This window comes from Phyllopteryx taeniolatus, chromosome 14 (assembly GCF_024500385.1).
Source record: "Phyllopteryx taeniolatus isolate TA_2022b chromosome 14, UOR_Ptae_1.2, whole genome shotgun sequence".
NCBI classification, from domain to species: domain Eukaryota; kingdom Metazoa; phylum Chordata; class Actinopteri; order Syngnathiformes; family Syngnathidae; genus Phyllopteryx; species Phyllopteryx taeniolatus.
This window is the reverse complement of record NC_084515.1, coordinates 26,152,051-26,178,971: the sequence shown is the minus strand read 5'-3', so window position 1 is coordinate 26,178,971 and position 26,921 is coordinate 26,152,051. Positions and strand designations below refer to the sequence as shown.

The window sequence follows — 26,921 nt, the reverse complement described above, 5'->3', positions numbered from 1 at the left end:
AATAAATTCGTCGAAGGGACGCCTGCGTTGCTTCCGGTTTTGCGAGATTTGACGCTTAACGTTATAAATCAAGCTATTCTGTCTCGTAGAGGGCACCACATCACTTTTTATATGTATAAAACTTAGGGAAAGCGACGAGAAACCTTTTATCAGTCTCATAATCTAAAGGTTGCTACATTTTACGATATCGATGTCTAGATGACAGAGGTTTCCTTACTAAACACAACAAGGAGGGGAATTTTATAGAATATTTAATGAAATCTTTAAGGGATCTATCGGGAAACACACAAAGGGGTCGAACTACAAAAAGGAAACACGAATAATGGTGGAAGAAAGAAAAATAGGCGTACGAAAAGGGAACTAGAACATCGTGTGTTGTGGGGCTAAAGTTGAAAATGTGAGTGTTTAATGCGTTAAGTCAATGTGAGGGCAAAGTTGGGATTTTGTGTGACGCTACTAATTTCCCCAAAAATTAATAGGCAATAATATTGTACATTCTAGCAACACTTGTGGTACTCACGACCGTAGGTTCATTATTCTGTGGAGTCGTCTGTCTCAGTCGTCTTGGGAAGCACAGAGACAGGTTTGGTTGAATAAGATAAAAGATGCAGAAAAATAAAACAAAAACAAAAGAGCTGGAAGAAGAAATATTGTTGTTTGTCACGCCTCGTTGGGAGAATCAGAATCATCTTTATTTGCCAAGTATGTCCAAAAACCCACAAGGAATTTGTCTCCGGTAATTGGAGCCGCTCTAGTACGACAACAGAAAAGCAATTGACAGAACACTTTTGAGACATAAAGACATTGACAAAAAAACAAAACAGTCACTGGGTCTTGCAAGCCGCGTGTTTGAACAAAAGAAAGGGGAGGGGCGTAGGCACGGTCGAGCCGTGCCGAGGTTAAAACGAGAGCCAGACACGAAGGAGAGCAGAAGAGGTGGGAGTCAAAGGTTGTCCAAGAAGACGGTACGACCGGACAAGACTACGCCCATCGACTTGGATTTAGTCTACAAATTTTGCCATAAAAGTGGTGTAAAAATCATACCTTAATCAGAGTCACTACACTATGCTCGCAACACGCTGGTCTTTTGGTGACTCCAAGAGCCAGTAAGAAGTCTGCAGAGCATTTTTTTTCAGGCTCCAGTACTCTGGAATGTGGATATTACAAAACTGAATGTGGATATTATAAAACTCGTGGATATTAGAGGTGCTACCTCAGTAGAAAAGTTTAAATCCCGAATTAAGACTTATTTTCACACTTTGGCATTGAGTTAAATTACTCGGCCTGAGCTTGGTGCAGTTGTCTGTATCATTTTAGCCCAACACATCAGTAACCAGGGAAACCAATCTCCAGTTCTGGTTCGGCCAAGGATTGGTGCTGCATAAGTGCTTGCGGCCACAACTGCTCTATGTATGGATATTAGGACTCCTTTGTTTTGGGGTAGAAGGAGATGCATGTACTACAACAAATCAACTGGTCAAATTCTTCTGTTTGTTTCTGCCAGACTTTGTCCATCTTAGCTTACTTCACATATGGTTGATATTGCTCTTATAGATGAGATTAACTTCAAATAATATAAGTGCTCTGTTTTATTTTTCTTTTGTTTTTGAGCGTCAGCGAGGCCACTCACATACAGTAATAAAACTTGTATGCTACAAGAAAAAAAATGCATGTTATTTTTACCAGTTTTGGCATGAATACTATATAAACATGCAGACAAAAAAAAAAAAAAAAAAAAAAAAAAAAAAAATAGACATTTACATGCAGAGAGCGCTTGTCACAACATTTAGATCACTTAAAGGGAGTCCTGGATGTATGTTGGTGGGCCTGAACCTCCGTGTTAGTATTTTCATAGTCCTTTTGTATGTCCAATGGTCCATACTGCTTTTCTAGTACAGCCAGTACTCTGTGTTGGACTGAATCCACTTGCTCTACAGGGCAGTATTCATCTAGACTGGATCTAAAACACATGCACAAATACACAAGGCAGAATAAGAATCATTATTAGTTTACAATCAGTAGAGTCTTACCTACAGTAAACCCTCGCTATTTGCGGGGGATAGGGACCAAGCCCTGCCGCGAACAACGAGTAACTGACACCCCTTAACGAGGTTTATATATTTCTAAATGTCTACAAGAAGCTCCTCAACTCACTTTATCAAAAAATCAAATAAGAGATTTTTTCTAGAAATAAATGAGGATTGGTTCCTTTAAAAAATCGGAATTTGCGAATGACAAACTGTGAATATGCAGGGATTCACTGTAATGCCCTAGACCAGGGGTGGGCAAACTATGGCCAGCGGCCCACATCCGGCCTGTGGACCATTTTAATCCGGCCCGCCAAAGATTGGTACAGAATCGCCCAAATCATATCAAAATCATGACTACATTCATTTGACCTTGTCCTGTAATGCCGACTGGTTCCACCAGGTTGTGCTGTAATGCCCAGTGGTTCCACCAGGTATCGAAGTAGGTACAGAGATACGCTGACTTGACTTTGGCTGTTCTGTTTTTACTCTGCTACGGCTCTGAACCCTTCTTCAACCAGGAGAGGGCCAAAGAAAAGAAAAGTCGACAGTGAGTGCTGAGCAGTGATTCCTCGACAGTGAGTGCTGAGCAGTGATTCCTCGACAGTGAGTGCTGAGCAGTGATTCCGGAAACACGTTACTCCCAGATTCTGCTATTTTGGGTAAGGAGTAAAGTAATGCATTAGTTTCCCCAGGAGAGTAACCAAACTGCAGTTACTTTTGAATCATTGTTTCTCAGCAAGTCGTGATTTGTTACTGGTGACTCGAAAGCTCACACTCCAGCCATTCAATAGCATTTGACCGTTCACAAAGACTGCTGATTTCTAAATAAGGGGAAGAGAGGGATTAGGAGGTGATTGTTGAGTCTACAATGCACAGTGACGGTGCAATACCATAAAAGTGCAAAGAAATGCACAATTTCACTATCCCCACACTATTTTTGTTATTTTCCTTTGTAAAAAGTTTATGATTGTTTGTACTTTTTTATTTACACATAAATAATACAGTTTTACTGCTGTCTCAAATGTGCAATGCCTGTCTCACTGAAGGACTTATAATACTTATCTTAAATAATATTTACAATGAAAAGTGAGAACTTTCAACTCCATTGTAGTCTGGACATAGAGCTAGTTTGACGCGCTGCCTGAGCTGAGTGCTTCTCCCGCCATCAATCACCCACAGCTTTGCTCGTTAAACAGTTGCGTAATCTTGTCACCTTTTGTCGCTCTTCGCATCAAAATTACGATGGTGGGATCAATGGTGTGTGTGTGTGTTTGTATGTATATCAAACCGCCACTCACTTTCACGTTTGCACGCACGCACGCACACACGCCTTCATGGACCACAATCGGCATCCATCTATCTGTCAGTTAAGAGTCTTTAGAGAAGTGTATCGAGAATAGTGTGCCTGTTTATGTTTAGATACTTTCTGTACGATGTTGTCTTGTCAATTCTGCACTAAGTTGCTGATTTAACACTATTATTTAAGTCATCGGTTCATGTTGACCTAACTGTAACGTGTGGCGTACATTACCAAGTAATGGGTACAGTTAAGCTAATGCTTTTTTTTTTTTTTTTTTGGTACTTTGGATAAGAGATATACTGTAATTAAATTACTTTAATAAATACTGTTCATGACATGCTTACTCTAACTTTCTCACTGTCCCAGCTATATGGACGGGTGTTGTCCAGAGTTTGCGTACGTTTGGCTTTTCCTTTTTTTCACGCTGCGTTGCTTGAACGCGGCATGCACCTCCTCGTGTACATTCTTCAGGTGCCCGATCAAATTTGTGTTGAAGCATTTAGATGACGTTCCCCACAATGTACTTCAGTTGTGCACAGACTGCAAATAACTTACGTGTTGTTTGTCTGAGATATCGCAAAATAGTCCCACACCGATGACGTGTTTTTAACCGAAAAGATTGAAAAAAACTTTATTGGCCGTCAGATAGTTACAGTACTGCGCCACAAGACACGTGACAAGGCTAAAAATAAACTAGCTTTTGGATTCATTTGCAACGGCGACGCGGAGTTAAATGTCTTCTGCGGAGCCGATCGACGACGCCATTGATCGGATCGGCGAATTATGACATGAAAGCCGATAAGCATAAAATACTAATTATTGGCCGATACCGATAACACCGATCAGATCGGCGTAACCTCTAATTAAAAGTAAATCTAAGTATTAACACTACATTGCCTTTTTTTTTTTTTTTGATATGTAAGCATCTGGTCCTGGCTTGGCCCGCTTGTCAAATTTAAAAAGTCAATGTGGCCCCTGAGCCAAAAGGTTTGCCGACCCCTGCCCTAGACTCATCAGGCTTGAAGCTAATTGATAACAGTTCACCTGGACATCGTCACCAGAGTAGGTTTGGGCAGGTGCTCCAGAAGCCGTTGTACAGCTGACATAAATCTGTCAATCTCTTCATCAGAGCTAATATGATGAGGCAACTCGATTGAGTCACAGGTTAAACCTGCCTGATGTACCTGGGGATGAGAAAAGATTAATACGTATTAAGGACAACAGAGTATGAGTGATCAAAGTCAATATGAACAAGAATCAAATGGAAAAAAAGGCTACACTAGTTGAGTAAAGAAATCAATCTTTTCAATCATTTTCTTTACAGCTTATCTCGTACAAGGGTCAAGGGGAAGCTGGAAACTAACTGACTTTGGCAAGAGGGAGTATTCACCCTGGACTGATCAGCCAGTCAGTCACAGGGCACGCATGTGTATGTATATATATATATATATATATATATATATATATATATATATATATATATATATATATATGTGTGTATATACACGTATATATGTATATATATATATACATGCGTGCCCTGTGACTGACTGGCTGATCAGTCCAGGGTGAATACACACACACACGTATATACGTGTATATATATATATATATATATATATATATATATATATACATATATATATACATATATACACACACATATATATATATATACATATATACACACACATATATATATATATATATATATATACATATATGTATATAACATATACATATATATATATATATATATATGTGTATATATATGTATACATGTGTATGTGTGTATACGTGTATATATATGTATACATGTGTATATGTGTATATATATATATATATATATATATATATATATACCTATATATATATATATATATATGTGTGTATATATATATACACATATACATATATATACTGTTCATAGACTTCATAGCATTTAACCCCATCATTGCTCAACAACTGATCTACAAACTGGACCAGCTGGGGCTCAACACTTCAATGTGCAACTGGCTGCTGGACTTTCTGACAGGACGGCCGCAGGCAGTACGAGTCGGCAGCAAAACATTCAGCACCAGCACCCTGAACACGGGGGCTCCTCAAGGATGTGTATTGAACCCCCTCCTCTTCACCCAGCTGACCTGTGACTGCACACCGATACACAGCTCCAACGTCGTCATCAAGTTTGCAGACGACAACTGTGGTGGGTCTCATCAGCAACGGGGACGAGACAGACTACAGGAGTGAGGTTGTTGAAATGACCCTCGAACATTCTGGCTGATTTTGAGAAAATCTCATCCTCCACAGACATCTGCAGCTGCTCATCATGCTGGCTTTCAGCAAAGTCGAACCAGAATTGTTGCTGCAGAAGGTCATTGAGTTGACCAATGGAGATTCCGTGTGACATGAAAATTGGCTGACCATACTGTGGAGCCGACTCCTTTTGTAGAGGCCCATTAATGGTCCAACCAAATGTTGTTCTCACAGCATATGGGCCGTCTCCTTGCCTGTTAATAATCATCCATGGTTCCATGGCCTTTGGAACATTTGATTCTCTTAACAGACCTACGTCTGCATCAATGTGATGTAATCGTACTTGGTGCATATATGGCCATTGGTCCACATATTCTTAAGTGGTGATATTTTCCTTGGTCACAGGGATCTTCTTCTGTGTGAGCACAACTGGAAGGTCTACCAGTGTGTTGTCATCCACACCACATACCTCAATGCCAGATATCATAAATGAATTGACATCATCATCTTTATTCATTGTTTTGAGAAGAATCTCTTTTCTTCTTCCTGAAACCTTGAGATCTGTGAGCAGCGCCTCTGTGCAAAACGTCCCATTGCTTCCTGAGTTGAGAAAAGCATGCGTCATCATAGTGTGATTGCCTTTCTTCATTTTGACCTTGACTGGCACGATAGCCAAGATGCAGTCAGAATCTCCAGCCCCTGCAGGGGTCTCCACCAATACGCTCGTCAAAGATTTACCTTTACTTTCAGACTTTCCATTAATGTGGAGTATAGGGGGATGCTTGAGAGAGACAAGAAAATAAATTTAACATTATGCTTTTCATTGGACCTCGCACCATACCTGGGTTTCTGTGATCATTCCTCTGAGTCAGGCCCACCTTTCATTATGCTACCTGATCATAGGATACCTTCAGGTCAGGCTATTGTTTGAGGCTGATGCAAATTTTGTTCTGCTCTGACAACAGGTCTGACCTCCCTTTTGGGTCGTCACCTTGTCGTGGTGGAGGGGTTTGTGTGTCCCACTGATCCTAGGAGCTAAGTTGTCTGGGGCTTTATGCCCCTGGCAGGGTCACCCATGACAAACAGGTCCTAGGTGAGGGACCAGACAAAGCACGGCTCAAAGACCCCGAATGATGATGACAAACAATGGACTTCGTTTTGCCTTGCCCGGACGTGGGTCACCGGGGCCCCCCAATGGAGCCAGGCCTGGTGGTGGGGCTCGAAGGTGAGCACCTGGTGGCCAGGCCTGCACCCATGGGGGCCGGCCGGACACAGTCCGAAAGGGTAACGTGGGTCCCCCTTTCCATGGGCTCACTACCTGTGGGAGGGGCCATAGGGGTCGGGTGCAGTGTGAGCTGGGCGGGGGCCGAAGGCGGGTACCTTGGCGATCCGATCCCCGGCTACAGAAGCTGGCTCTAGGGACGTGGAATGTCACCTCTCTGGCAGGGAAGGAGCCTGAGCTGGTGTGTGAGGTCGAGATGTTCCGACTAGATATAATCGGACTCGCCTCCACACACGGCTTGGGCTCTGGTACCAGTCCTCTCGAGAGGGGTTGGACTCTCTTCCACTCTGGAGTTGCCCACGGTGAGAGGCGCCGAGTAGGTGTGGGTATACTTATTGCCCCCCCGATCAGAACGCGAGCGGTGTTCTGTTATTGGAGTTCTGTACTCGTCACGGATTGTCCATAACGAACACCATGTTCAAGCATAAGGGTGTCCACACGTGCACTTGGCATCAGGACACCCTAGGTCGCAGTTCGATGATCGACTTTGTGGTCGTGTCATCGGACTTGCGGCCGCATGCCTTGGACACTCGGGTGAAGAGAGGGGCGGAGCTGTCAACTGATCACCACCTGGTGGTGAGTTGGCTCTGATGGTGGGGGAAGATACCGGTCCGACGTGGCAGGCCCAAACGTATTGTGAGGGTCTGCTGGGAACGTCTGGCAGAATCCCCTGTCAGAACGAGTTTCAACTCCCACCTCCGACAGAACTTGTTCCGGGGGAGGCGGGGGACATCGAGTCCGAGTGGACCATGTCCCGCGCCTCCATTGCTGTGGCGGCCCACCGGAGCTGTGGCCATAAGGTGGTTGGTGCCTGTCGTGGCGGCAATCTCCGAACCAGGATGCGGTCAAGCTGAAGAAGGAGTCCTATCGGGCTTTTTTGGCCGGTGGGACTCCTGAGGCAGCTGATGGGTACCGGCTGGCCAAGCGGAATGCAGCTCTGGTGGTTGATGAAGCATAAACTCGGGTATGTTAGGAGTTCGATGAGGCCATGGAGAAAGACTTCCGGACGGCTTCGAGGAAATTCTGGTCCACCATCCGGCGTCTCAGGAGAGGAAAGCAGTGCACCACCAACACTGTGTATAGTGGGGATGGGGCGCTGCTGACCTCGACTCGGGACGTTGTGAGTCGGTGGGGAGAATACTTCGAAGACCTCCTCAATTCCACCGACACGCCTTCCCATGAGGAAGCAAAGTGTGGGTTCTCTGAGGGGGGCTCTCCCATCTCTGGGTTTGAGGTCACCGAGGTAGTTAAAAAGCTCCTCGGTGGCAGGGCCGCGGGGGTAGATGAGATTCGCCCGGAGTTCCTAAAGGCTCTGGATGTTGTAGGGCTGTCCTGGTTGACACGCCTCTGCAACATCGTGTGGATATCGGGCACAGTGCCTCTGGATTGGCAGACTGGGGTAGTGGTCCCCCTTTTTAAGAAGGGGCGCCGGAGGGTGTGTTCCAACTACAGGGGGATCACACTGCTCAGCCTCCCTGGTAAGGTTTATTCAGGGGTGCTGGAGATGAGGGTCTGTCGGGAAGTCGAATCTCAGATTCAGGAGGACCACTGTGCTTTTCGTCCTGGCCGTGGACCAGCTCTACACCCTTGGCAGGGTCCTCGAGGGTGCATGGGAGTTCGCACAACCAGTCTACATGTGTTTTGTGGACTTGGAGAAGGCGTTCGACTGTGTCCCTCGGGGAGTCTTGTGGAGGGTGCTTCGGGAGTTTGGGGTACCAAACCCCCTGATATGGGCTGTTCGTTCCCTGTACGACCGGAGTCAGAGTTTGGTCCGCATATCCGGCAGTAAGTCGGACTCGTTCCCGGTGAAGGTTGGACTCCGCCAAGGCTGCCCTTTGTCACCGATTCTGTTCCTAACTTTTATGGACAGAATTTCTAGGCGCAGCCGAGGCATAGAGGGGGTCCGGTTTGGTGGCCTCAGTATTGCATCTCTGCTTTTTGCAGATGATGTGGTTCTGTTGGCTTCATCAAGCAGTGACCTCCAACTCTCACTGGAGCAGTTCGCAGCAGAGTGTGAAGCGGCTGGGATGAGAATCAGCAACTTCAAATCTGGGACCATGGTCCTCAGTTGGAAAAGGGGGGCATGCCCTCTCCAGGTCAGGGATGTGATCCTGCCCCAAGTGGAGGAGTTCAAGTATCTTGGGGTCTTGTTCACGAGTGAGGGAAGAATGGAATGGGAGATCGACAGGCGGATCGGTGCAGTGTCTGCAGTGATGCGGACATTGTATCGGTCCGTTGTGGTAAAGAAGGAGCTCGGCCGAAAGGCGAAGCTCTCAATTTACCGGTCGATCAGACTCGAGGACCCTGCCGATCAGACTCAAGGACCCTGCCGAGGGTGTAGAGCTGGTCCACTGTTCCACGGCCAGGACGAAAACCACACTGGCCCTCCTAAATCTGAGATTCGACTTCCCGACGGACCCTTCTCTAAAGCACCCCTGAATAGACCTTAACAGGGAGGCTGAGGAGTGTGATCCCTCTGTAGTTGGAACACATCCTCCGGTTCCCCTTCTTAAAAAGGGGGACATGGTCGAATGCCTTCTCCAAGTCCACAAAACACATGTACACTGGTTGGGCGAACTCCCATGCACACTCGAGGACCCTGCCGAAGGTGTAGAGCTGGTCCACTGTTCCACGGCTAAGACGAAAACCACACTGCTCCTCCTGAATCTGAGATTCGACTTCCCGACGGACCCTTCTCTCCAGCACCCCTGAATAGACCTTAAAAGGGAGTCTGAGGAGTGTGATCCATCTGTAGTTGGAACACATCCTCCGGTCCCCCTTCTTAAGAAGTGGGACCACCACCCCAGTCTGTCCCCGATGTCCATGCGATGTTGCAGAGGCGTGTCAAACAGGACAGCCCCACAACATCCAGAGCCTTTAGGAACTCCAGGCAAATCTCATCCACCTCCGGGGACTTGCCACCGAGGAGCTTTTTAACCACCTCGGTGACCTCAATCCCAGAGATAGGAGAGCCCACCTCAGAGAAGCCAGACTCTGCTTCCTCATGGGAAGGCGTGTCGGTGAAATTGAGGAGTTCTTCGAAGTATTTTCCCCACCGATTCACAACGTCCAGAGTTGAGGTCAGCAGCGCCCCAACCCCACTCCTGGCCTCTCCGATCTCCTCCCACACCTGAGTTTTTGCTACAGCGACCACCAAAGCTGCATTGCGCTTGGCCAGCCGGTACACATCAGCTTCCTCAAGAGTTCCACAGGCCAAATGGCCCGAAAGGACTCCTTCTTCAGCTTGACAGCATCCCTCACCGCTGGTCTCCACCAACGGGTTCGGGGATTGCCGCAATGACAGGCATCGCCTACCTTACGCCCACAGCTCCGGTTGGCCGCCTCAGCAATGGAGGCGCGGAACATGGTCCACTCGGACTCAATGTCCCCCGCCTCCCCCGGGACGTGGGTGAAGTTCTATCGGAGGTGGGAGGTGCAACTCCTTCTGACAGGGGATTCTGCCAGACGTTCCCAGCAGACCCTCACGATACCTTTGGGCCTACCGGCATCTTCCCCCACCATCGGAGCCAACTCACCACCAGGTGGTGATCAGTTGACAGCTCCGCCCCTCTCTTCACCCGAGTGTCCAAGACATGCGGCCGCAAGTCCGATGACACGACCACAAAGTCGATCATCGGACTGCGACCTAGGGTGTTCTGGTGCCAAGTGCACATGCGGACACCCTTACGCTTGAACATGGTGACGCCTCCCTGGTGAGGTGTTCCGGGCACGTCCCACCGGGAGGAGACCCCGGGGACGACCCAGGACACGCTGGAGAGACTACGTCCTTCGGCTGGCCTGGGAACGCCTCGGGATCCCCCCGGAAGAGCTGGATGAAGTGGCTAAGGAGAGGGAAGTCAGGGCGTCCCTGCTAAAGCTACTGCCCCCGCGACCTGACCCGGATAAGCGGTAGAAAATGGATGGATGGATGGATGGATGGATGGTGTTTGTTATGGACAATCCGTGATGAGCACTGAAGTCCAATAACAGGACACCACTCGGGTTCCGATTGGGGGGTGGGGGTGGGGGGTGGCGTTCTTCCCAATCACGCCCTTCCAGGTCTTACTGTCATTGCCCACGTGAGCATTGACGTCCCCCAGCAGAACGATGGAGTCCCCAGCCGGAGCGCTCTCCAGCACCCCCTCCAAGGACTCCAAAAAGGGGAAGGGGGGTACGCTGAACTGCTACTTGGTGCATAGGCACAAACAACAGTCAAGACCCATCCCCCCACCTGAATGCAAGTGCACGTGTGGACACCCTTATGCTTGAACATGGTGTTCGTTATGGACAATCCGTGATGAGCACAGAAGTCCAATAACAGAACACCGCTCGGGTTCTGATCGGGTGGCCATTCCTCCCAATCACGCCCTTCCAGGTCTCACTGTCATTTCCCACGTGAGCATTGAAGTCCCCCAGCAGAACGATGGAGTCCCCAGTGGGAGTGCTCTCCAGCTCCCCTCTAAGGACTCCAAAAAGGGTGGGTACTCTGAACTGCTGTTTGGTGCATAGGCACAAACAACAGTCAGGACCCGTCCCCCCACCCGAAGGTGGAGGGAGGCTACCCTCTCGCCCACCGGAGTGAACCCCAATGTACAGGCGCCGAGCCGGGGGGCAATAGGTATACCCACACCTGCTCGGCGCCTCTCACCGTGGGCAACTCCAGAGTGGAAGAGAGTCCAACTTCTCTCAGGAGGACTGGTACCAGAGCCCAAGCCGTGTGTGGAGGCGAGCCCGACTATATCTAGTCGGAACTTGTCGACCTCACATACCAGCTCGAGCTCCTTCTCTACCAGAGAGGTGACATTCCACGTCGCTAGAGACAGCTTCTGTAACCAGGAATCGGATCGCCAAGGTTCCTTCCTTCAGCCACCGCCCAGCTCACACTGCACCTGACCCCTATGGCCCCTACCATAGGCGGTGTAGGGGGACCCATGTTACCCTTTCGGGCTGTGGCACACACTGGAGAGACTGTACCCGCCTTCGGCCCCCGCCCAGCTGGCCTAGGAATTTCTTGGGATCCCTACGGAAGAGCTGGACGAAGTAGCTGTGGAAAGGGAACTCTCGGCTTCTCTGCTTAAGCTGCTGCCCCCACAGCCTGTCCCCAGATAAATGGAAGAAAATGGATGGCTGGATGGATCTTCATATAAGTTATTCCACGTTAAATACACCCATGTTACCCTTTCGGGCTGTCCCCGCCGGGGCCCCGTGGGTGCAGGCCCGGCCACAAGGCGCTCACCTTCGAGCCCCACCTCCAGGCGTGGCTCCAGAGGGGGGCCCCGGTGACCCGCATCCGGGTGAGGGAAATCGAGGTCCAATATTTGTAATCATTATAAGGGGTCTTTGAGGGTGCTTTGTCTGGTCCCTCACCTTGGACCCGTTCATGGGTGACCCTACCAGGGGCGTGAATCCCTCAGACAACTCCTGGGATCATTGGGACACACAAATCCCTCCACCACGATAAGGTGACGGTTCCAGGAGGGGCGTGATAAACAGTCCCGAGTAATTATTTTAACAATGCTATATTTAACTTTTCGTTGAAACATTAATGAATGAATATTAAGTCAGTTGGGTTAGTTGCACACATAATGCCTTTTAGTTCATAGGTAAGGTTCAGGGCATTATACCGTGTCTTGATCATCCTCTACATGCCGAGTTCCAGCTCCTATTCTCAAGGCAGGAGATTCAGAGTGCCAAAGGCAAAATCAAACATGGTGAAAAAACATTTTTGTAACTCAACCATCAGAAAGTTAATTTTTAATTTTAAAAAGTGACACTTTTTGACAATACAGAAATATAATGATGTTCCTGCCACCAGTTGTCCCTTACGGTTTTATGGTTTTATCGTGTATTCATCCCTCTCCAGGGTTTTGTTGATTGTATGTAATCTTATTTCTTGTGTCTTTATGTTTTTCTACTTGCCTGCAAAACAAATTTCCTTCAAGGGACATTAAAGTTGACTTGAAGAGGCATTAGCAGACTCCATCTGAACTGGCATGAACAACAGCAAGTGTACAATCTCCTTTGTTGGAGGAGGCGAGGAGCCCCAGCCCCCAAAGAAGACCCAGGGGGGCTGCTTCCTCCAGAAAGGGGCTGGCAGTTACCAGTTGACCTTGGTAGACAGTTGAGGTTCCCAGAAATAAGTGCAGCAACAACAATCTGGCGTGTTCGGATCGGGGCAACTCTAGAAATCACACTTTACTACAATGTAGTAGTCAGTGCACAGCATGTGTATTGTAGTAGTCAAAAGTTTGAGAACCACTGCTCAGTACCACAACAGACAAGACCGAAGAGCTGTCAAAAATGTAAAGAACACGATTGCAGACTTGCAAAAGGCTGAAATGGGTTACAAAACCATCACCAAAAGGCTTGGTAAGAAAGTGACAACTCTTGGTGGCATTATTCAAAAGTGGAAGGCATGAAATATGAATCAATCAATTGCTGTCAGTTAGAAGCTCCATGCAAGATCTTGCCTTGTGGAGTGAGAATGATGATGAGAAATATAAGGGAGCAGCGTCAAAGTACACAGTAGGATGATCTGAGGGCAATTGACCTCAGTCACCAGGAAAAGAGTTAACACACTGCAAGAAATCTTGACCACTATCTTGGGGTTGACCGCAAGGTCAACCTAAAATATGTACAGGCCCACTTCACATTTGCCAGTGAACACCTACTATATATACTAAAACTCAAGGAAGGCTTGGTAGAAATTGCTGTCGTCAGATGCAACCAAAGTTGAGCTATTTGGCATCAACCCGCCGTGTTTGGAGGAGGAAATCATCCTTGTGATTGTACATTATGGGCACAGAATTTCAATGAATTTACAAAAATAGTCATTATTATATGCTTCTGTAGCAGTTAAATTATTATTGTGTACATTGTGTACAAACATTGATCATTCTTACCATTTCATAATCTGGGTGAGGATTTCTTGACTTCAAACTGGAAACCAGGTGAACAAAACACGCCTTTCTGAAGATAGACAAAAAGGAAAATTATGCACTCTGGAAATAAGTTTCAAATAAAGTCAAAGTCAAGGCATCCACATCCTTTTATGTGACCAGTGAAAGCTTGGACTTCATAATAAAATTCTCAACTCAATTTTATTTACGTATATAGCACTTTAAGAACAACCACAGCTGAAACAAAGTGCTGTACATCAATACAAAATTTAGTGACAACAAAACAAAGTTAAAACAATAAAAATGAATAAAAATTAAACACCAAAACAAGGGCAGGGTAAAAACGGAAGGAAATGTTTTTTTTGGCAGGTTTTAAAAATAGGCAGTTAGGGTGCTTGTCTGTTGTCCTAACCCAGTTTCGGACCAGCAATGGAACAGGCTCTATCCCCTCTAAGCTTCCGCTTAGACTTTGATACCTCCAGAAGCAGTTAGTCAGCTGACCTGAGTTACCGGGAAGGTTAGGCATGGAGTCGCTCAGCGAGATAAGGTGGGGCGAGACCATTTCAAGATTTGAAGACAAATAGCAAAATCTTAAAATGGACTCTTAAGTGCACAGGCAGCCAATGGAGGGGGCCATGACAGGGGTTATGTACTCCCTCTTATGTGTTTCAGTTAAGAGGCGAGTAGCAGCATTTTGGACAAACTGGAGAGGGAGGACTGGCTGACTCCAAGTGAAATGCATTACAGTAATTCAGCTGAGATATGATGAAGGCATGTGTTACTATTTCAAATTGCTGCTGTATAAGAAAAGGCCTCACCTTTACCAGTCCAGAAAGATTGATTCAAGACAACTGTTCGTTTGTTGAAGATGCTTCGCCTTTAGTCCGAAAGACTTCTTCAGTTCAAACGTTTTAGGTGTTGAGTCTCCGTATTTATGCCTCGTGGGTGTGTTCCTTAGGTGTGGTCAACAATAGATTGTTATTGTTGCCCCGGGTGGTTGGTAAACTGACCGTCCTGCAAAATAACCCATCGCTCACACGTTGCAAAACAGCTCGTTGGGATCACTCTACCCGTGTGAATGAGGTGACCTTTGGACATGTCAGGACATTATTTGCAAAAGATAGATGGTCTCAAACCTCTATTTTGAGATGGCTTTTCTAGTTTGACATAGATGGCTTCTCTTACACCTCTTTCAAACCAGCGGTCCTCCCTATCCAGAATTTAGACTTTGTCCTCGAAGTAATGTCCATTCTTCTTGAGATGCTAATGAACCACTGATTCTGGACCCAAAGAAACTGGCTTTCGATATTGTGCCATGCGTTTGTGAAGCAGTTGTTTCGTCTCGCCCATGTAGAGGTCGTTGTACTCCACACTGCATTGAACAACGTAAACAACATTCCTGAGTTTGCCACCAGGATTTTGTCCTTGGGGTAAACAAGCTTTAATGTAAGGGTGTTGGCGGGTTTGAAATGCATTGGTATATCATATTTGGAGAAAATCCAGAGGTGAAAAAAGCTACACTTAACTACAACGATGATTATCCAATCCAATTTAAAATCACTAACTTAAAACCCAAGTTTGAGACCGTTAGCTTCACAAAGTGTGCCAAAGCGCTCAACTCAACAACGCGGGATTTCTCATCAAAGTTTAAGAAATTCAAGGCCATTCAAGCTTTAATGTCTTCAAGACATAACAAAATCGTTGAAAGGAGAAGGCGTCTTTTTGGCATATAAATCTGACCGTCATCAGTATAGGAATAACAGGAGGCCACCCAGCTGGCGAGCTGCCAGCAAGGTACGAGGAGAAGTAAAACAAGACTAGCCTCAACTCACAGGGGAAGGTGTGAGTTTAGAGTTAAATACCCCAGGGGTGGGGCGTAGGAAGAGGGAGTGCCGACTTGGAAGAGACCACACACATCAGCCTGAATCTTGTCTACAAATTTGAGTAAATGGGTTTAAAATCACATTAATCTAAAAGACTCCCAACATTGTACTCTCACGCATAGGATAATTGTTTAAACTTTGGTCGTGGCAGATCGGTTGCTTATTGTTCAATACAACATTTCGTACTGTTTGATTTCAAATCATGAACAGGTTTCAAAATCTCGCAGAGGACCTGTCAAAGTGAGAATGGGGACACAGACACCAAGGCATACATTTGGAATATTTCTACAGCGATTGCAAGATATAAAAAAGGAAATTTTATCTTCCGTTAGCAAACATCAAAGGCACGTCCACAAGTTCTGGCGCTTGCAGTTCCTCTCAACGGCAGTTGGTGGCACCTCACGTGCAGGCTTGAATGTTAACCACATAGTCTCCCCCAACCATTTGGTCCAGGAAGGCGTCTTTTGAAGACAGGAATCAAGATTTGACAGGAAGCTGCTAATTACGTTAAGGTCCACTTGACAAGGCATTGTCCTAGTCGCAGTCTAACAGCAGGGCAGCGTGGACGAGTGGGGTTCTCAAGTGATTCCGAGTCTCTGTGGCACCTCAATTTGCGGAGTGCATGTCTGCTACACCGTGCTTTCTTAAAATGGAACCTTGGGGCAGCAAATACAAAGAGAAAGCTATAAAAAATTGAACCTTGTGGAACCCCAAAAGGGAAAAAGGGACTTAGAACTACCAAGGCTTAAACACATAGTTCTGTCTGGTAAATAAGATCTAAACCCTAAACCAGTGGTTCTCCAACTTTTTAAACCAATTACCACCCCAAACATTTTTTTATCCCCAAGTACCACCATCATGACCAACATTAAAACAGTAGCTTTTCCCTGACTCCATTCATCAAGCGTCAGAAAACTATTCAAAGCAAGGAAAACTGAAACATCACCTGTCGTGACTTTTATTTCACACAACTCCAATTTTTTCAGTAGTGCATTGATTTTGTCCTGCACGTCAAAAATATTGGAGAGTTCCTGCAGTCCTCAATTATGTTCATTTAAACGTGAAAAAAGGTCAGACAGGTATGCAAGCTGACTGAGCCACACAGCACCCTCGAAAATCTCTGACAAGGGGAAATCTGTGTCCTGCAAGAACATCTGGACCTCTTTGTGTAATTCGAAAAGCCTTGAAAGTACCTTTCATTTTGTAAACCACCTTAATTCAGTATTAAGCAAGAGTAGGACATGGTCACTGCCCATCTCATCGCAGAGCACACAAAATAAGTGTGCATTCATAGGTATGGCCTTAAAGAAGTTTACAGTAACAACTAACCAATAGGATAAGATGAAAGAGAACAGAAAAGGGCAGGACAGGATGTGGGAAATGAACAAGGCAATTCTACTAACGAGTGGTGCAGTGGGATGTTTTTAAAATGTCTAAACACCTGTAAGAACCTGTGAGTTGATATCTTATTGTTCGTGGTCCCAGCACAAGCCATTAATGCCTTTAAGCGTGTCTATCGAACTTATTAGTGACACATGCATTTTATTTAACTGGTGTACGGAGTTGCTGTGCCGGCACATCGAGGAGGGGTGGGCCTGGCCTCCACCACCCGCAAGTTATCCATTTCATTTGGTTTGATGGAGTCCAGACAGGACATGTGAATACCCACCACCCACCCTATTACTATGGTTATCAGGCAACCATTGTCCCTGAACCGTGATCATGTGTGGTGGGGTGTCGTTCATTAAAACTGGGGAGACTAGTGGGGATGAGGCAAGACGGACACGGTGCAGTTATGAGCCGCATCCAGTCACCCCCACCCACACCAACTAAATCATCAAGGATGTGTGAATGTATGTGGTGCATTAAAAATCAGCCAGGGAAAGGCATGGAGGACCAGGGAACAAGCTGGAGTGGCGGAACACCTAGCCTAGCGTCCTCCCCATCCCGCTGCCCTCTCAGTGTGAGTGACTTGCGTGTGGCACTGAAACGGCTGTTGCTGGGGTGCCTGTGTTTCTTTGTTGGTGGGGGTGTTTGAATGCTTCGTCTAACTTTGTTATTTTGGTTTTACGAATAAAAGGGGGGATGGCCCCTTAGTTTAAGAATATAAGGAGGGGATGGCCCTCTTGGATGCATGTGAAGACACGCAATGAAGTGAAATGAGAGTTTCCGAGGAAGGAAACAAAGTGTTATTGCTAGAATGCTCGACAGGGGGCGTACACTTGGCTTCAGAACGGATGCATTCATTCAGATGATTTGAGCTCACATTCTTGCTTGATGTTAGTCAGACCATACATTAGCGAGGCGGCGCCACTCTGTGAGTAGATAGCCCATAGTCATTAGTTACCGATTGGCCCTCCAACAACCCGGCCGGATTGCAAAATAGCAGAATGAGTGTGAAAGCGTGGTCTGTGAGAGAAGTGACGTCAGAGGTCCATGTGAGGCCTCAGGAGCTAGCTCGCACGGTTATTGGGATTACGTAATCACAACGATGCTTTGTGAGAGGGTAGAGACAGCGGCATACATATTTAAGGCGGGGCCGAGGTGCAATCGTTGTTGCGTTTATGAACGAGTGTTCAACTCCCAGTCGCTTATTAATTTGCACTAATGCGAAGCAGAGCGTCAAAGTTGTGAGGAAATTAAGTTACAAATCATGGGAGCTCTAAAAGGGGGGGGAAAAAGGGCTTGCAGGAGATGTGGAAAAAAAAAAACATGGACTAAGTGTGAAAGATACGAGTATTCTGTGTGATACGACTTAACTGTGTACACAATATAAAGAAAAACCTAGAACTACAATAAATATAAATTAATATATATGTAAATATCTATAAAGCACTTTAAAGTGTACCCATTATATTTATTATATAAATGAATAATGCATATATATTGTGTGTATACATAGGTATGCACACAATATACTCGACGATTAATGTGTGCCAGGCGGAGGTGGCAACGCCGGGGTTGCATCGCAGTTTCTCCTTCCGGGTCAACGGAGCGGGCCATCAAATTCTAAGTTAATGATTATTAGCTAAAAACAATAGTTTATCAGTTTGAACATTAAATAGCTTGTATTTGTAGTGTATTCAATTAAATATAGGTTGAACATGATTTGCAAATCATTGTATTCTGTTTTTATTTATGTTTAACACAACGTCCCAACTTCATTGGAATTGGGGATGTACATTGGAAATGGCCTCGGGATTGCATTAGGAGGCTGTTGACATTGCTAGGGTATTTTAGCAGACCTGCGCAGGGGCTATGACACAACTAGAGCCCGGTCGGAAGGGAGCGGCAACGTAACTTGGGTTCCACGCGCGGCTGCGCACACTAAGTTGAGTGAGTGGAGTGAAAGTTAATGTCTGAACGATGCATTGTTTGCACAGCGTAAGAGTGATGGGAAGTTTATAATAAGGGAACAACTATCCTTTACCTGGTATGAGTAAATCGCGTGAGGTGTGTGCGCGACTTTGTGTGCGCGCAGAGGAGATTGTGGATGCATTGGGTTATGCATTTTGACTTACTCGGAATGCAGGGATTTCAATGTGGTAATGCAGGCTTAAATTGGTAAGAAAACAAACAAAGACTGCTTGCGGAGTACAATTAAAGGGGTGCTGCGGGGGTTTGAGGAAACTTATCTCAAGCCCCTAGCGTGACACCATGAGCAGAGAAGGGCCGAGCTTAAGTATAATGGGGTACAAAAGCTGGCTTATCCCTTGAAAACAGCCTTAGTGATGAATAAAGAATAACTGAGCGGGATGGACTGACTTGTTCAATGTATGTGATACAGTTGTGCCAGGGATTGCTACGGCATTGAAAGTTTAGGATGTTGGCTGCAAGATGTGACAGGTGAGGCGGGGGCTGAGTCCAGTGTGACCGTTGGTTGCCTCAGAGTCATGCGTGCTGTCCGTGTGAGGGCGGTTGACTCCGTGATGTGGCCATGGCTGTTACCCGGTAGGGATAAACGGGCAGGAGACAATTGTGCATGTCAGAGTGGCCAACTTGCTATGCCTTTTGGTATCCGCCTCTCCCTGAGGAGAACAGTGTCTCGAGGGGGTCATCGCTCCGCGATAGCTTGCATGCCTGGGTTTGGGTACGGGGGAGCTGGCTTACCTCGGCCCTAAGTATAAACAGTGGTCTGAGGGTAAGTGCAGAGTAGTTTGATCATGGTCATGGAGATGTGTTGTTTGTGTCATTATGTGAGAACGACATCTACGTGGCTGTAAATGTGTGTCTATTAGTGCTGTCACCTTTCACGACCGCTGGTGGAAGTGAAAGGTGGGGGTCAAAGTGTGCGCAGCAAGAGGGGGAACAACTGTAAGATTGTTTACTGCTCTACTGCTTTCCCAAGTGGATAATTTGAGAACTTGGAACGGAAATTCTGTAAGAGTATTGAATAGGTATAGTGTATATACTTGAATATACCTTACAATTTCTGTTATCTATGGGAAAGAAATTGAATTAAATATACTCGCAATTTATTTTCAGTTTAGGGGTTTAGTTTACTGTACTTACTTTATGTAGGTTTAAATTGTCCTTTGTTCTAACTTATATTGCTCCTTTCTTGGCTGAAAGTCCTTGAAGGAAAATCGAGAGTGATCAGTTATGCTTCCTGAAGGACATCAGGACAAGACTGTTTCCTCCTGAGGTGTACATTGCGGTGTGCGCGTCCAAACTTCAAGGTTCGTGGCCAGAACCTTGAACTCTTTCACTGGGTGCGGTGTCACGCACTTACTGCGACAAATAACTCATGAATATGCAAATCGCGTGTGTATCCCCTCACTTATACTCTCATCCTGTAGACTTTTATAATTCACATAATTAATGCCACCAAGGTTTCACGACCCTTGTCCTGCATGCTTCTTTTCCTGTCCTTGTCCTGTTCTATCTTGTCCTGTCCTTCCCTCACAGGGTGTAGCACTACAGCCCCATGCAACACTCATATTTAACGTTTGAGTTAAAGTTGTTGGAGTTAAAGGTACCAGGACTAAGAGAGAATTGGCGCAGTTCCATAAATTAGAGGCATATCATTGGAATTAGTCTAGGAGAGAAATGGGGCATTGGATTTTTTCCATGGTATGGAGTTACATTTTTGGCTGATCATATTGATAATATAACGTACACTTAGCAGGGATTTGCTAATGAAAGGATTAAGAAATTTGACTAGCCATAGACTAACTTTGCTTAAACATGATATGGCACAACTACATTTTGGCTAAGCAGGGAGGTTTGTGTGTTTTTCTGAATTTGACAGGAGATGCTTGTTATGTTACACTTTGATACCAGATAACACAGATAATATGACCAGTATAGTGAAGCGTTAAAGGTTATTAGAGATGCTTTTGGCCCTTCGGCTGAAGCAGGCTGGTCAGCCAATTCTGGTTATAGGACAGGTTTGGGCCTATGGGTGCAGTGTTCAAATTTTAGCAGCGCTCGTTTTGGCTTTGTGTGTGATGTTTTGCTTCTGCACATTGCTACTCACGTTTGTGAAGGCTATGATCCTTAGGTCGGTTGGCGTTCTAATGCCGGGAGACAAAGCACAATTGCCGTTATTAAAAGAGATTGAATCTCATGGTGAACCGGTAGAGGTGGGGTCCACTGTACAAGATGCCTATCCAGTGGTAACTATTGTGAATTGTTTAGATTGGAAGTCGAGTCCTTTTGTACAACCATGCCTTTTTACTAGTTTGTTTTCATAAGAGTAATGTTCAGCGGTGGTACACAAAGGAGTCATGTCCACATTGGTTTGGAGGCTGAGGACAATGCAAGGGCGGTATTGAGCAATTCGGCATATCCTTGTGGAAAAATGCTTTGATATTGGTAATACCTCGGTGTTTTATGTGGGTTATGATTGATAATGTGTATAAAATTACAAGCTCCTCCGACCTACAAATGGGTAATTGTATTGATAGCTGGGGGTTGGCAACTTGATGAGAAGGACCAAATGACTCCCCATGAGCCCTGTGGACGTGACTTCCCTCCATCCATCCATCCATTTTCTGAGCCGCTTCTCCTCACTAGGGTCGCGGGCGTGCTGGAGCCTATCCCAGCTGTCATCGGGCAGGAGGCGGGGTACACCCTGAACTGGTTGCCAGCCAATCGCAGGGCACATAGGAACAAACAACCATTCGCACTCACAGTCATGCCTACGGGCAATTTAGAGTCTCCAATTCATGCATGTTTTTGGGATGTGGGAGGAAACCGGAGTACCCGGAGAAAACCCACGCAGGCACGGGGAGAACATGCAAACTCCACACAGGCGGGGCCGGGGATTGAACCCGGGTCCTCAGAACTGTGAGGCTGACGCTCTAACCAGTCGGCCACCGTGCCGCCCAATTCGGCATATCCATGTGGAAAAATGCTTTGACATTGGTAATACCTCGGTGTTTTATGTGGGTTATGATTGATAATGTGTATAAAATTACAAGCTCCTCCGACCTACAAATGGGTAATTGTATTGATAGCTGGGGGTTGGCAACTTGATGAGAAGGACCAAATGACTCCCCATGAGCCCTGTGGACGTGACTTCCCTCCATATGATGTATTGTTGGATATCCATTTGACAATTTGTTGCATTATGTTTGATTTTGTCGTAAAATACTGGCAGATGTTTTTGTTTTTACAGAAGTGTTCTGGAGCTGTTCGGGGTCCCGCTTGTACAAACCTGGACTCTGGGACTTGTTCATGGACTGTGATTACGGACAGCGGTCCCTGGACAGGACGGTCCAGAATTTGGATGAGACATTCTCCATCAATGTCACAAACTGTACACTATATGGAGGGAGACCACCATTAGGAATTTTGATTCTGATTTATGTTTGTGTATTTTGATATGTTGGCTTCCACAGTTGTATTTTTGGTGTATCAACTGTTTTTATTTCCTTCATTTCGATGTTTTTATTATTCTTTTATTTATGCTTTGTCGTCCGTGTAAGGGTCCCCTTGGGCATTTGGCTGGACGGCGGCTCTGAAGGAGACTTATCATGGCACTCTCTCTTTTACTCTTCTCTTAAGAGTTTTTCGACAGGAAGCCGCGAAACCGCGCCCACGAGGCTGCACATACAAATGCATAAATTTAGGGTTGCCTAGCTTCATGTTGTTATTGTTCGCGTGTAGGAAATTTGGTTCATTTGGCTGTTTGGTACTCACTCACGTGAGGCCTCGGGATGACGAGGGGGCGCAGGGAGCAATTCGACCTTAATATGGTAGTTGCTTTTCCTATTTAATAGTTAACCTTAAGTAGATGCCCTGGAGCAGTATAGGCTTTCTTGATCAAGTAGATTCTTCCAAATTGTAGATACCGTAATTTCTCGTGTATAATGTGCATTTTTTTCCCCAAAAAAATTGTCAAAAGTCAATAGTGCGCATTATACATAGGTATAGGAGAAAATTAAAAAAAAATAATAATATTTTTTAAAAAAAAACATTTTATAAATGTATGCCGCCACCGAGTGGTTATGAAAAAGCTGTACACTTTCATTCCAAAATTCCACCACCACCGAGTTGTTATAAAAAAAAGTGTAGCCTACACTTTCATTCCAATATGGCAGGGGTACGAATATATGTACAGTTGTGCCCATAAGTTTACATACCCTGGCAGAATTTGTGAATTAAATTTTTTTAAATTTATTTATTTATTTATTTTTTAATATGACTGATGACTGAACAACAACCATCATTAATTTCTTTATGGTTATGTTTTGTTCAATGATCATGCTTTTTTGGAATCCTTAACCGTTTAATTTTAATCCCATTAAAATAAAATTAAATGTTTGGCCTGGTTCATGTTTTCTTTAAAGAATTGTACCCGTCTTACAAATTCAGCCTGGCAAATCAAACATAGGAGCACAATTGTGTGTTTTATTTACTAAATAAAAGTAGGGCTGTGAATTTCAAAATAAGAGCAACTAAATTAAAAAAAAGATTGTGTTCAAATAAAGTGCTTAACCAGAAAAATTATTTGAAAAAAACTAACAAAATACAGATAGTACTTCATGTTTTGATCATATGGGTAGAAGCAAAATCATGCATTGTAAAAATGCATTATACATAGGTAGAAGGGTTTTCCAGAATTTTGCGCATTATACACGAGAAATTATGGTAATAGTTTAACTTTTTTGGGCTAACGCTGGTTTGTTGTTTCTTGCCAGGTGTCAGTTGCTGCTTCTATGTTTTGTAATGAGTTCGGGGATCTCATTAAAGGGAGGAATATGTTGTATATTTGTTGTATACTGAAGTCAGAATTGTTTTGAGAGGACCAAGTATTTTGAGCACAGTAATCAAGCCAACCATATTTTCTTTGTTTTCTACTTCAAAGGAATTCCTACGGCCATTTGTGCGTTTATTAGGGCTATCCTTCTCTTTTCAAACAATAACCTGTCTTTGGTTTACAACAGGGGTTCGAGTCTTCAAAGAGGTCTGTTTTGCATCTTACGTGATAAGTGTACCATCTGTTCCGCTGGTCCGTCTTTTGGATGCCAGCAGGCGGGTGGGTATTTCATGGACACAGAGTGCCACCTTGTGGCCAGCAGAACCCTCCAAATATGGTCACAGGGACCATCAGTCCGGTTAAACACAGGGGCTGGGTTAATTCCATGCCCAGATAATTAAACCTTTATAAACTGGCGTCCAAGAGTTTCAGGGGCTTTTTTCCTTGTTCTGGCTTTGTAAGGAGCTGCTATGACACTAAGGCTTGTTCAATAAATTTAATTAGCCCAAAAGTCTTCATTCATTCCAGCCCAATGGAAGCTGGTGTTCTCCCGGGGGACCAGCGGCACAGAACCAGAGGCAAAAAAAAATCCACCTCACCTCTTCTTCTTTTCCTTTCGGCTTGTCCCGTTAGGGGTCGCCACAGCGCGTCATCCTTTCCCATGAGAGCCTATCTCCTGCATCCTCCTCTCGAACACCAACTGCCATCATGTCTTCCCTCACGACATCCATCAACCTTCTCTTTGGTCTTCCTCTAGCTCTCTTGCCTGGCAGCTCCATCCTCATCATCCTTCTACCAATATACTCACTCTCTCTCCTCTGGACGTGTCCAAACCATTGAAGTCTGCTCTCTCTAACTTTGTCTCCAAAACATCGAACCTTGGCTGTCCCTCTGATGAGCTCATTTCTAATTTTATCCAACCTGGTCACTCCGAGAGCGAACCTCAACATCTTCATTTACGCCACCTCCAGCTCTGCTTCCTGTTTTCTCTTCAGTGCCACTGTCTCTAATCCATACATCATGGCTGGCCTCACCACTGTTTTATAAACTTTGCCCTTCATCCTAGCAGAGACTCTTCTGTCACATAACACACCTGACACCTTCCTCCACCCGTTCCAACCTGCTTGGACCCGTTTCTTCACTTCCTGACCACACTCACCATTGCTCTGGACGGTTGACCCCAAGTATTTAAAGTCCTCTACCTTTGCCATCTCTTCTCCCTGTAGCCTCATTCTTCCCCCACCACCCCTCTCATTCATGCACATATATTCTGTTTTACTTCGGCTAATCTTCATTCCTCTTCTTTCCAGTGCATGCCTCCATCTTTCTAACTGTTCCTCCAGCTGCTCCCTGATTCACTGCAGATCACAATGTCATCTGCAAACATCATGGTCCACGGGGATTCCAGTCTAACCTCATCTGTCAGCCTATCCATCACCACTGCAAAAAGGAAGGGGCTCAGGGCTGATCCCTGATGCAGTCCCACGTCCACCTTAAATTCTTCTGTCACACCGACAGCACACCTCACCGCTGTTCTGCTGCCCTCGTACATGTCCTGTATTATTCTAACATACTTCTCTGCCACTCCAGACTTCCGCATGCAGTACCACAGTTCCTCTCTGGGTACTCTGTCATAGGCTTTCTCTAGATCTACAAAGACACAATGTAGCTCCTTCTGACCTTCTCTGTACTTTTCCATCAACATCCTCAAGGCAAATAATGCATCTGTGGTACTCTTTCTAGGCATGAAACCATACTGTTGCTCGCAAATACTCACTTCTGTCCTGAGTCTAGCCTCCACTACTCTTTCCCATAACTTCATTGTGTGGCTCATCAACTTTATTCCTCTATAGTTGCCACAGCTCTGCACATCACCTTTGTTCTTAAAAATGGGCACCAGTACACTTTTCCTCCATTCCTCAGGCATCTTCTCACGCACTAGAATTCTATTGAACAAGCTGGTCAAAAACTCCACAGCCACCTCTCCTAGATGCTTCCATACCTCCACAGGAATGTCATCAGGACCAACTGCCTTTCCATTTTTCATTCTCTTTAATGCCTTTCTAACTTCCCCCTTACTAATCATTGCCACTTCCTGGTCCACCACACTTGCCTCTTCTACTCTCCCTTCTCTATCATTTTCCTCATTCATCAACTCCTCGAAGTATTCTTTCCATCTACCTAGCACACTGCTGGCACCAGTCAACATATTTCCATCTCTATCCTTAATCACCCTAACCTGCTGCACATCCTTCCCATCTCTATCCCTCTGTCTGGCCAGCCTGTATAGATCCTTTTCTCCTTCTTTAGTGTCCAACCTGCCATACATGTCATCATATGCCTCTTGTTTTGCCTTTGCCACCTCTACCTTTGCCCTGTGTCGCATCTCAATGTATTCCTTTCGCCTCTCCTCGGTCCTCTCAGTGTCCCACTTCTTCTTAGCTAACCGTTTTCCTTGTATGATTTCCTGTACTGTGAGGTTCCACCACCAAGTCTCCTTCTCTCCTTTCCTGCCAGAAGATACACCAAGTACTCTCCTGCCTGCTTCTCTGATCACCTTGGCTGCAGTGGTCCAGTCTTCTGGAAGCTCTTCCCGTCCACCGAGAGCCTGTATCACCTCTTCCCGAAAAGCTGCACAACACTCGTCCTGTCTCAGCTTCCACCACATGGTTCTCTTCTCTGCCTTTGTCTTCCTAATTTTCCTCCCCACCACCAGAGTCATCTTACACACCACCATCCTATGCTGTCTAGCCACACTCTCCCCTACCACTACCTTACAGTTGGTAACCTAATTCAGATTACATCGTCTGCACAAGATGTAATCCACCTGTGTGCTTCTACCTCCGCTCTTGTAGGTCACCCTATGTTCGTGCCTCTTCTGGAAAAAAGTGTTCACTACAGCCATTTGCATCCTTGTTGCAAAGTCTACCACCATCTGTCCCTCCAAGTTCCTTTCCTGGATACCGTACTTACCCATCACTTCTTCATCACCCTTATTACCTTCACCAACATGTCCATTACAATCTGCACCAATTACGACTCTCTCTCTGTCTGGGATGCTCAGA

The 26,921-nt window shown here is 45.6% G+C and overlaps 1 protein-coding gene across 7 annotated transcripts in view; it reads right to left on the bottom strand.

Moving 5' to 3' along the window:
• Nucleotides 1-670: 670 nt before the first annotated feature.
• Nucleotides 671-26,921, bottom strand: part of c14h5orf22 (chromosome 14 C5orf22 homolog) — an 84,131-nt gene continuing 57,880 nt past the window's right edge. For all 7 annotated transcript variants that reach the window (XM_061797772.1, XM_061797770.1, XM_061797771.1 and 4 more), the window contains 3 exons: nt 13,771-13,837; nt 4,375-4,514; nt 671-1,960 (listed from right to left, as the gene is read on the bottom strand). In XM_061797772.1, the coding sequence (XP_061653756.1) occupies nt 1,792-1,960; nt 4,375-4,514; nt 13,771-13,837 (376 nt within the window). In that variant the 3' untranslated portion in view covers nt 671-1,791. The remainder of the gene's footprint in view (nt 1,961-4,374; nt 4,515-13,770; nt 13,838-26,921) is intronic.